Raw genomic sequence first — 12,304 nt, 5'->3', positions numbered from 1 at the left:
AAACTATTAAAATAGATTATTTGGAGAATTCTATAAAAGTAGCAGCCAAGCAATATCAGACAAATAGATTATCAAATGCAGATATCAGCTAGCAAGAACAACAATGCAAAAACAGCAGTGTTAAAGGTTTGACATTCATATTTGAATAGCTGACTTTGAAGATATTGATAGACTTACTCTTTAAGGCCATCAAGAAATATTAATCTTTAAAACTTAAAATATGTTAAAGCATACAGTGAATGTTCCTTGTCATTAGGAATGCATTAGCAAGCCTTTGTTAATAGTATGGTAAAAAACAATAAAAGAATATTTAGGCACTTGAGAGCCTGATTGTAATACAAGTCTAAATGTAGCTTTCCTGGTGGGATGCATTAAATGGTTTCTGTGGAAAGACGAGCAGATATGACAAGGTTTTTGATTCAGGGACGTTTGACTTCCATCCATTTATAATGCTCTCTCTACAAACAATTACAAAGTCAGTGAAAGAAGATAAGTAAGAAAAAGTACATAATGTGACAAAAAATTGACTCTGTTTTCTTTGGTCACAGGTAGCTGCTTCTCTTGCTGGGTTATGGTTTCTTAAAAAGTAAGTAGTGGTGATCATTTATTGAGAGATTGAGGTCTCCTTTATATTGATTTTTGCTATAAATAATTAAGAAATTCTGCCAGAAGTCTATGTGGATAGGTACTATCTTATATTCAACAAAATAGTTCATAGATGGTTGATCTAAATACCTCATGTAGGTGATATCTTAAGCTGCTCCTTCTTCAAGTACTAACAATCAAATGGTCTGTGCCTTGTTATTGAGTACATAACATATACAAGACTTTTCCTGGGTCAGCTCACTCTAGAGATACACTGACCTGATTATCCTGAATACACTGTGGTTTGCCACTGTCTTGCAGAGATGCCAGGTGAGACATTTTCTTAGGAACGTTTTAAGGGTGCAGTTTCTGTAAGACTCCCATTTGTACAATTTCCTGTGCTCACCTTTGAAATATTCCCAGAAGTTGCAAGGTCAGGCAGATGGAGGTTAAAACATACTGAGCATGGCTCAGTACTCATACTGAGTATGGCTTTTCCTGGGTTAACCTTAACACTTTTGATCCCTGTTTTCATCCTGTCTGTATGTTTGAGTACAGAAAGCATATGGTGACTTAGGTATGATCTGGAGGAGGAGGGATTTATGTTGATTCCCCCTTAAAATAGGTCACTAAGGCTTTTGATTTTTATAGTACATCTGAAGAGTTTTGCTGCCAAAATAATAATTTTTTTCAACACTTAAAACTATTTTTTTTTTCTGGTTAAAAGAAGTGGGTGTGTTTTCCTTGATTAGGCTAGTTTTGTCAATGATTAAACAGGCAGTAGATTTGTAAGAGACTACCAAAGCCGTACATTTTCACAGTAGTTTGGAGAAAAATGTTAGAGGAGTCATAGTTATATACCAATGGCTTAATTTCCATCTTGGTAAAAACCCTTCATTGCACAATTGTAACTTATTTCAGAAATTACTACAAATGCTGATGCAAAGGTATCTGGGGAGATGAGTGCCATTTATTGCCTTTACCCATGAACACACACAGAGTAACTTTGCCTCAGTGGAACATGGGGTAGTTCATAATTTATATTTCGTACATGCAGGACAATATTTTTAAAATGTCTGGAAATACGTATTATTAGCCATTAGCATAGTTTTAAAACATGTGAACATTGCAGTACCATTTGTTTAGTAGAGAAAATACAAGAGAAAAAAAAAGCAATTTCCAGTAATGCATTTATTTTTAACTTCCATCACACAGGACAGCTTTCAAAGCAAATGCAACACAATCAGAAAACAGTACCTCTGACAAACCTCCTGTGATTATCACTAAGACTAGCACCTACTACATCATTTATATCTACGTGGGAGTGGCAGATACCCTGCTTGCCATGGGGATCTTCAGAGGTTTGCCTCTTGTGCATACACTTATAACAGTGTCTAAAACTCTTCATCAAAAGATGGTGCATGCAGTTCTTCATGCACCTATGTCAACATTCAACTCTTGGAAAGCAGGTACCTGGGATGGGAACTGATTGACTCACCTATGGCTTTCATTTCAGTTAAACACTTTTCAGTCTGTTACAGGATACTGTTCCTTTCCATTTACATTTTCATTCAAGCTGAATGTTAAAAGTTTGCCACATAAAGTAATTTGTGAATCTTTTAATGAACCTCGATTGCACTTTAAGTGTGACATATTTCAGTTGTCAGTTTTGATTCTGAAATAACACCTTGTAAATTGGAGAAAATCAACTGTTAACTGCTTGAGGCAATAAAACTAGAATAATTTCTAATGAATAGACTTTGTCTAAAACTGCAGTAGAAAAGACACAGTCAACTATGTGGTGAGTGACAAGGAGTCAGGTGTGGATGATAAATAGTGCTTTATTTCATGAATAGTCCTACTAAAATGGCATAAACCATCAGTTAGTGTGAATAATGGCGTGAATATACAAATCTGGCTCTGGAGTTGGTACAGCGTTCGTTATATAACTGGTGTAGCAAGTTCCATCTCCCACTGTATGTGAAATTCCTACCCCGTACCCTTCTCACTGGTGCGTGCTGGATTACAGGAGGTACTGGTAAATGAGAATACAACATAAAGTTTCTCCTTCATTTTCCCATTATATTCTTAATTCTGTTACCTGGTGATTAATGTAGTAATTCTGCTCAGAAGCTAAGAAACTGATGTACAAATTCATACAAATGCTGCTGTGCAAATTATCTGTGTATCAGCAGAGCTTTCTGCATAAGGGATACAGATGTTATGGTTTGTGCCTCTGCTTCTGACCTGTTTAATTAAGTCTTTTTGGGTTTTTTACATTTTTTCTGATATTTTTCTGAGATTCCAAGCACTGAAACAGAAGTTGTCAAGCCAGATTCCTCCACAGGGAAAGCAGCTGTAGCTCCACTAAACTTATACTAGAAAAAATCTTGTACTTCTCCTTCATATTTTGTATTCAGAAAAAGTTGTACTTTTTGTTAAATTAATAAATGTAGGAATTTTGGGGTGTTAATTTTTTTCTTTTTTTTTTTTTTTTCTTAATCCATAGGTGGTATGCTTAACAGATTCTCAAAAGATACAGCAGTACTGGATGACTTACTTCCACTTACAGTATTTGACTTCATTCAGGTTTGTAGAATAAAAGTTCTAAATTTTGCTGTCTTACAGCACTGTAAGGCTTCAGTCGTACACCATGCAAAAGAAATTGTATTAATAAGAAGAAATAACAAATGGTATTAAATTCCTCTTCCTTTTTTTTTTTCAGTTTATATATCTGTTTACATAGCTGCTTATCTTTAAGTCAACTTCATTGCTTTTTTTTTATGAGTACTTGGCTATATGTGTACCTCCATTGTTTGTGCAAACCACGTTTAGTACTCAGGCTCAGAAACATTTTTGCCTGGCAGACCCCAACAGTATGAGTATCCCTGCTGCTGCACACATTCAACTTCAAAGGTGTAAAGAGCATTCCTTAGTTTATTTCAGTTATCTTGGCTCAATATTTTTTTATTTCATACTATCTATTGATTACATTCAGACATTTTCATGATTTTAAATGCTTAGCTTCTTCTGTTCCCAGTTTGCTAGCATCACCCTTAATTTAATTCTCTTTTGTTGAATATATTCTTGGTTTTTCTGTTTTTTTATCTTCCATGGAAACTCTGTCAGGCCTGCCTTATTGAGCAGTTTGACCCATGATGATGTGCTTTCAATTCTCAGTTGGGCAGTTCTGCTCTTTCCCCGCCCCCCCCCCCCCCCCCACAAGTTTGACTGCCTAATTTTGTCTTTCATCCTTCACATCTTTGTGGCTTCCCCTGAGTTTCTGGAGTTTAAGCTGAGTCTGTCAGGCACTGGATAACTATTTGTGATGGAGGAGAGCTTTAGATTACTCCTTAGAGTAATTTTACATCCCTAAAAGTTGTAGAATTGCAAACTTTTTAATTTTTTGATGGAAAGGCTTGTTTCCAGCATACTTTCTGGGAAAGTCTATGCATTGCAAAATGTTGAGTTTTGAATGACCTTCCAGTTCTTCCACACTGAAGGCAACATTGAAGAAATACAGAGATAGAGACAATTCTAGTATTTCTCAAGGACGATGCCTTTCTTTGCTCCCCATCCTGCCTATTCTGAGACTTTGTGGCTCTGTGTGAATCCCAGCACCCCTCATCAGTGTCCCACCACTAATGCTGCAACGCCAGCTTTTCCTCAGATAGAGCTGGTTCCCAGAACATTTGAAAAATAAAAGCAAATCTTCCCCAGCCCTCCTATTCCTCTCTACCTTTTAGGAGATATGCAGGCCTGACTTAATCAACCCAAACACTCTGCTGTGCAGATTGCTTGTCTCCATCTGTGAGTTTGCTTACAGTCCCTACCAACAGGACGATCTAATAAAAACTGAATCTCTTCCCTATATCTTTGTTGATATAGGGATTGATTGATAACCTTGGCTTATGACTTTAGAGAGGCCAGTTCAGCTCCACGTTAAGAGATTTAAGGACATTATAGCTCTACTTCATGTCCTGCTGACATCATGAAGATTTGCTGAATGAGTAAACATGGATATTGAGACCTTCTCTGAATCATTAATGTCATCTTTTCTGATGTGGCCATTTTGTTTCTGATATTTTGGATCTTCCATGGGGGTGTTATTCCAAAATTATTTTAGCTAGTCTGTCTCTGGGTTTCAAGCTCTCTACAAGAAACTGAGTAGTTTTTCATGTTTTCAAGAACAAGGAAAATCCCTAGATTTGGCTTTTCCATTCTGATGCCTTTCAGAGGCTAACCTATGCTCTAATGTCCAATAGGTTCACTTCTGTCTCCTCTATCTCAACCACAGAAGTTCCTGGACATACACGATAAACTGCCCTGTCTTTCCAGGTTCTTCTGGTGAAGATCATTTAACCTACCCACTGTCTTGAATGCTTTCTACCAGTCATCCCTTCATAAAAAGTGTATTCTGATCCTCCGTAGATTCAGACTTGTTTGGCAGCTTCAAACTTCCATGGACTCTGCTAATGAACAAAGTCAGATTCCTCTGAAAGATACAGAGAAGTTATACATATGACTTTCTCCTTCTGTGCTGATTATTGCAGAGTCACAGAATGTGAAAGGGACCTCTGGACTTAGGGTCTGGGACCTCTCCAACCCCTCTGCAAAGCAGGTTCTGCTAGAGCAAGTTGCTTAGGGCCATGTTGGATTTTGGCTGTCTCCAAGGGTGGAGACTCCACAGCTTCTCTGAGTAACCCACTCCAATGTTTGACCATCCCCAGAATGAAAAAGCTTTTTCTTATGTATAAATGGAATTTTGTGCATTTCAACTTGTGCCCATTGCCTCTTAACTTTCCACTGGGTGTCATTGAGAAGAATCTGGCTCAGGCTTATTTGCTGTTCACCAAATACCTAGTGATATTTATATAATATAAAATATTTTTAAATATAAATAGAATTTATGAAAATTATTTGCATCTATCACAAATTTATAATTTATATAAATATAATAAATACCATTAGTTACTTATAGAAAGTGATAAGATCCCTCTAAGCCTTCTCTCAAGGCTAAACAATCCCAGCTCTGTCAGCCTGTCCTTGTATGTGAGATACTCCAGTTCCTTTATAATCTTCAAGACTTTTCACTGGACTCAGTCCAGTATGTCTGTATCTCTCTAGTACTGGAGAGTCCACTCCAGAAACAGTGTCCCTGGTGCTGAGGAGAGAGGAAGGACCACCTTCCTTGATTGTCTGACAGTGCTGCCCCTGCTGGCCTCCCTTGCTGCAGGGGGGTGTTACTGCCTTCATGGTCCACCAGGACCCCAAAGACCTTCTCTGCAAAGCTGTTTGGTCAGCCTCCACCCTGTTCTGGTGCATGTGGTTATTCCTTCCCAGGTGCAGAGATCTGCGGAAAAGGTTAGCTTCTAAACGTACCGGGATGCTTAAATCTGAGTCTGGTGGAGATGGAGACTTGGTGTCGGCTAGCTTTCAGTTTATATTTCCATAAGTTCATCCTTCTGACTTCAGAGCTTCTCCCAAGAATTTGACACTGAATTTTAGAGCTGATTCTTACTCCCTCTTCTATGAGAATGAGCTGGTAGATGACTCTGGCTAAATCCTTGTTTAGGGACACTGCCTCCTTCTCTATTGCAGCTGTGGATGTCACAACATAGTTTTTCTTAGGACTTTTATGGGCATTAGGCATATCAGGAGCTCTTCCCTTTTAGAGAGCAGGACTTTTCATCCAGGATGAATGAGGCTTTAGGGTGAAAGAGGCCAGGGTTGCTCTCTAGTCACTGGGATATAGCCAGGTGCCCGTAAAAGAAGCAGCAGTATTAACCTTTACATCAATAACAAGAGATAGCATCTGTGATGTTCTCTCTGACAGCCATCTGACCTGCTTCTGTACATCTCGGGTATGAATTGTAGCCTGCTAATGACTGCGATAGCATTACCACTAGTTTAAACATCCATCTCCGTCTTCTACCAGTACTTACTGTGGAGTCATCATTTCTTGGAGATCCTTCATATGAGATGCTGCTAGCATATATTGCTTGTCCCTAGGGTTTCATATAGTCACACTCAAAAGGTCATAGTGAACTCACTGGACATGTATACCTATGGTCAAGACTGGTTTTCCCTAAGTGATAAACCCCCACTGGATAACCAGATTGGCTGCTGCAGTCATCACTACACAAATTTTCACGTTCAACTTTTCAGTGAAATAACTGTTGGACTAGCAGTGAGAACAAAAGTCATCATGGTGGCCTTTGCAAAATTTGAGTAAGTGATGGAAACAGGACTTGAAACGGTCCCTGTGTGACTATGTAATCTGAAGTAATGTGTGAGCTGTATAACTTGGATCAATATCAATTGAACAGCTCATTCACTTTTAACAATTAGAGATACAAGAGGTACTAAATTCTGCAGTGTGAAATAATGAGTAAACACAAATCCATTATTGCATTGCTACAGACCAGTGCTATACAGCCTGCACAAGCACAACCCACATGTATTGCCATTCTTTTAAAAGAAATAAATCTCTAACTAAATAAACAGCTAAATAAATCTTTAACTAGTTCAGCTGTTACAGTGATTTTTTTTCATAAACTTTGATGCTGCTGTTGCATTGCTCAGATTTCTGATTTTCCTTGAATTTATGTGGATGTAGTAGCAAAAGCATCAACTGCAAGTTTCTTCCTAATGTGAAATTAGTTTTGCTTTCCATCTATTTCTTTGCTGACTGGTCATTTGCACTGATGTTTCAATGTGATGTTCAGTATTTTGTCCAAAATGTCCATTTGCAGTGGCTTTAGACTGATAAGATTGCAGTTTGAAGTAGTTGTTTGGTGTGAATGGTAACACCCTGATACAAAGCAGAGCTTTGCTATTCTGTGTACACTGATATACTTGATTTTCATTAGATTTAGGTATGAGACAAAAACAGCATAAGTGCTTAAGATGCTTCTAGAGTAAAGACCAAGGCCTGATTTAGCTAAATCTATCTGGAGCTACTGAGAATGAGTTCTTATGAGAATGATTTCTTATGAGAATGGTAGTAGCCTCTAGTGGGTTAAATAGATTAACTCTGGAATGGTTTTGTTCCTCTTGAGTCATCTGTCACCTTGAAACATCTTTTTTTTTTCTCCTGAAACTGCTAATTTTTCATACCACAAGTCCTCTCACAACTCACTTAGTGTCTTCTGATCAGGATGAGTAGTGCTAGTTACATATGTGGGTTACAGTCCCATGAGCAAGTGATGACATGCGACTTGCCACTTTTTCTGACCCTCAGAAAAACTACTTGGCCCAGAACCTGCAGAAGATTGGCACTCAGGTCCTGACAGTCCGGCACACTTAGTCCAGACAAGACAGGGACAGCTCCGGTAGGTTTGGGAGCTGGCTGCAGATATTGCAAGTGTCGTTCTTACAGTTTTAACTGGAGAGTGAGTACCTAGCTGCCACTGGTTTTGTGTGGCTTCATCGTTTAGAAGCCTGCAATACTGGTTGTACTACAGAAAACACTTCTTCCATCTACTAGAAAAGACGGCGGCTTATTCCAACAGGTTATGGATCTGGTATCAGTTATTCATGACCCTTTCATGGAGGTTTGTTCTCAGCTGCAAATCCTACTTAGGTTAGCACTTTATGTTTGTTGAAACAATACATAGTTGCCACGGGAAGGAGATTCATCACCTCTAGTCTATAAAATGACAAGTTTACTATATCAATAGTATTTTTCTTTCATTCTACAGTTAATACTGATTGTGATTGGCGCTATAACAGTAGTCTCAATATTACAACCCTACATCTTCCTGGCATCAGTGCCTGTGATAGCAGCCTTTATTGTGTTAAGGGCATACTTCCTCCACACTTCTCAGCAGCTGAAACAACTGGAATCTGAAGGTAGGAGCAGCAAAATTGGTAGACTTCTAAATCCACAACAAATCAATTGAGAAGTGATTCACCCTTTCACCTCTTTTTTGCCTGTTCTCTTGCAAGATGCCATTGTCTCTGGGAGCAGAACACATAGTTCCTTAAAGACAGTGCTGTTACTGATCCAGCAAATAGTGAGTGGTCTGCTGCCAAAGAGCAATGGAGATCTTTTTAAAGCTGTTCTTTATCACCACTGCAGCTGAAAACAAAGTCCTGACATACAGTTTTCTTGAGAGTAAGCATAACTTGAAAAATTTTGGTCAGATTTGGTATGTGCCCTATGAGTTTGTTTCTCTATAAGAAAAAATTAGAATGGTTGTGTCTTGATTGCCAAGAATTCTTATTTCTGGATAAGTTATTTTACTAAATTTCTTATTTCTGAATAAGTTATTTGACTAAATTTCATTCCCCTGCCCCCATTAAGAGACTAACATGTTCAAGTAAAGTGGAAAACCTCATTTTGAAGTGTGGGTTTGTGGATCAGGCACTTTTGCCTGGCTTTACAACAAACTGGCAGATCCTCACCAAATCAGTCCTGAATCTTAAACATTGATGATCATCTTCCCTTTTACTTAAGTGTAATTCTGAACTTCCTCAGATCTAAATCTAAATTCCTTTGATGCTCACAGGGATATAGCATTGGCTTACCACTTTTTATGTAATGTAAGATCTGCTTAAAATTAGCATATCAGCACACTGGAATCCAGAGCATTGAAGTACTCTGTGCTAAAAAACCTTCACTTGGTGGAGTTACTAGAATTGCAGTTCATTTTGGCTGGGGAGGAGCCAGCAGGCCAGGAGCTCCCCCAACTAGTACGCTAACTGTGAAGGACTAATGTGATCCCTTCCTGGCAATGCACTGAATGGAATTTCATCCCATTCATGCAAAGATTGTTGTTGTATATCCTGTATGAGGATTACTTCAGTCATGTACTTCAACAACATACATAAATTAAACACTGACAACAGTTACGCTGCTGTGAGTTAGAGCATAGGGCTATGTATTTGCATTATATCAAAGGTATTTGCTTGTGAGTGTTTATGATATTTCTAATTTAAACACTTTACAGCTCGGAGTCCAATATTCACCCATCTTGTTACAAGCTTAAAAGGGCTGTGGACACTGAGAGCTTTTGGGCGGCAGCCGTATTTTGAGACCTTATTTCACAAAGCTCTGAACCTACACACGGCAAACTGGTTCCTCTACCTGTCAACGCTGCGCTGGTTCCAGATGAGGATAGAAATTATTTTTGTTGTCTTTTTTGTTGCTGTGGCGTTCATCTCTATCATAACTACAGGTACGGTGACTTTACTGGAGTACTGAAATGGAGGTCTTCTGTTCGGTTTAACAGCTGAGCTTCAGAAACTTCTGAGCAAAATAAACCATTTCAAAATTTAGCATACATTGGAGCCACTGATTTAAGTATGTCATAATAGTAAACATAATTTAATTAAAATAGAAAATACACCATTATTATCTGCAATTTGATGTTATAGAGGACTCATTAAAGGGATTAATCTGAAAATAATAGCTGAAGGGACAAAACTTTCCTTTTCTTGATCATAATTGCTGTAAAAAGTAATCTCATGTGTTTTAAACCACATTAATGTAACCAGGTTAATATACTGAAAAGCTGGGATGTGATTATCATTTGTATAGCTCAAAGTTTTTTAGTAAATAGAGGTTAATGTCCCTCTCATCTGCAAATGGCTAAGACATGCTGTTTTAATGATCTTTTAATGCAACACCAACAGCAGAAATAGTAATCCAATTCTCTAATTCCCAACCCACTGATTTATTTTCCAATGTGAAGTTTTACAAATTCCATTCAAAATTCCCTCAAAAATGGCTCACCACTCCTAGTAAACCCATTACAAGAATGAGAATTACTTTGTACCTTACTGTCTTACTTGTATTTGAAATGCTACCTGTGGCTGGCCAGGTGTAGCCAGTCTCCAACAAGCAGCGAGTAGGAGGTGAATGTCCTGAAAATGTTGGAATAATTCAGTTCTGTGGAAAAACTCAGCACGTTTAGCTACAGATGACTTCAAATTCCGTTTTTCATTCACTATGCTTTTGTTAAGTATGTTTTATATTTTAATTCTTAGGCATTATTCTCCCTCTCCCAAATTTTACACTGATCTTTATGTGCAAGATCTGGATGCAGGTTCAATACTATGGTTATTGATCAACAAGAATTTGCTGATTTTGTGAAGGAGGTTTTTGGTTCTAATAATATCCAAATTCCATTTGATCAAACTTCAGTGTTGAAAAGAAGTTATATAAAAATGTACATATCATTGAATTTTGTATTGTGTATTAAATGCTACCCTCTATTTCTTGTACAAGGAGCTCTCCTGATTCTTAGGGGAAAAAAAAAATCCAACCACAGAAATACTTCGTACTTAAAATATGCATCTATAGTGCTTTTGTTGTAAAGGAAACTTTTAATTCCCCTAAAATCCATAAGGAAACAGTATCTCCTGCTGCCCTTCTCGGTTTTTACTTTGTGCGCTTAGTAGTTTGGGTTTTTTTTAGGAGAACTGTTTCTTGTGTTACTGTTTTTTCTAGATGTGTTATTTGAGAAAAAGGGTTAGAAGCACTTTTTAAAAACATGAAAATTTGTTATCTTCCCTCCATTGTAAACTTTACTGTTACAGGTAATAGGTCCTTGGAGCAACACTAAATTTCTTTTCTTAATCTGTCAGCTTTCAGGAGGAATATTTTGCTTTTATTGGTGACTTCTATAATTACTCTGATAACAAACTGTCTATAAGCAAAACAGGCGGAAGTTTGTTGAAGAAAACTGTAGAAGAAATGGAGAAATCATAGAATGACATTTAATTTAAAATCTCAATTCCATTTAACACATAATGAGATTAAAAATCAAGAGTGGGTTAGTTTAAATGCTTGTATTGTGTTGCATGAACTTGTAAAGGAAAATCTTTGGAAAATCCCATGCTTGTTACAGCAGACAATTAAAGCAAAATAATTTATATCTGCATCTTTGTAGAACAGTATTTGTCCAAGGAATGAAAATGTAAACCAGCACAACTATTTTGAATTTTAAAGTTGTTAGCTGTGGTGTTTTAGTTAGATAAGAGTTGTTTCACAGATTCATGTGTGTTGGAAAAAGGAAATTGAAATCAAGATTCCAGAGGCCTGATTCTGTTCACAGCTTAAGTACCAAGGTTTATTTTTTTATTTCTGCCAAACCAAGATCAGGGTTGCTAGTTAGTTCAGTGCCAAAGCCAGATGTTTAATTGATGATTAAGCTCTCAGTCCTTTGTGTAATTGACAAATCCATGTTTTCTCCAATAAATAAAAGAGGAGAGAATGTGAATATGTATTTTGTGACACACATGCTAACTTTCTGTTTTCTATTGGCTTTTTACTTGCATATAAATTGAATGTGTTTTCCTCTCCGTAGGTGATGGTCCAGGTAGTGTTGGCATTACTCTTACTTTAGCTATGAACATCATGGGAACCTTGCAGTGGGCAGTAAACTCAAGCATTGATGTGGATAGTTTGGTAAGCATTAAATGCTCTGTGCTGTGCTTTTTTTTTTTTTTTTTTTTTTTTTTTTTTTTTTGAGGAGTTGCCTTATTTTGTTGATTATGGGTGTTCAGTGAGTTCTTTTCAGAGTTGGATATCAGGCAGATGTGTCAGATAATTTCCTCTCATACCTTTCATAGCAACCTACCAGCTTTGGCACAGTACAGATTGAATTTTTCTATAATAAAAAATTTTCCTGAACTAGAATAGGCAACAGCAAATAATTGCATTTGAGGATTCAGATTGCAGATGTAGCAATGATGGAAAAACTTCAAAGAG

The 12,304-nt window shown here is 37.4% G+C and overlaps 1 protein-coding gene across 2 annotated transcripts in view; it reads left to right on the top strand.

Moving 5' to 3' along the window:
- The window catches only part of CFTR (CF transmembrane conductance regulator), an 89,072-nt gene that overhangs the window by 50,830 nt on the left and 25,938 nt on the right, over window positions 1–12,304 (top strand). For both annotated transcript variants that reach the window (XM_086739999.1, XM_086740000.1), the window contains 6 exons: window positions 549–586; window positions 1,801–2,054; window positions 3,095–3,174; window positions 8,289–8,439; window positions 9,540–9,767; window positions 11,901–12,001. In XM_086739999.1, coding sequence (XP_086596125.1) covers window positions 549–586; window positions 1,801–2,054; window positions 3,095–3,174; window positions 8,289–8,439; window positions 9,540–9,767; window positions 11,901–12,001 — 852 coding nt within the window. The remainder of the gene's footprint in view (window positions 1–548; window positions 587–1,800; window positions 2,055–3,094; window positions 3,175–8,288; window positions 8,440–9,539; window positions 9,768–11,900; window positions 12,002–12,304) is intronic.

This window comes from Chlamydotis macqueenii, chromosome 1, assembly GCF_036417535.1.
Source record: "Chlamydotis macqueenii isolate bChlMac1 chromosome 1, bChlMac1.mat, whole genome shotgun sequence".
Taxonomy (NCBI): domain Eukaryota; kingdom Metazoa; phylum Chordata; class Aves; order Otidiformes; family Otididae; genus Chlamydotis; species Chlamydotis macqueenii.
This window is presented reverse-complemented; position numbering and strand designations above follow the sequence as displayed.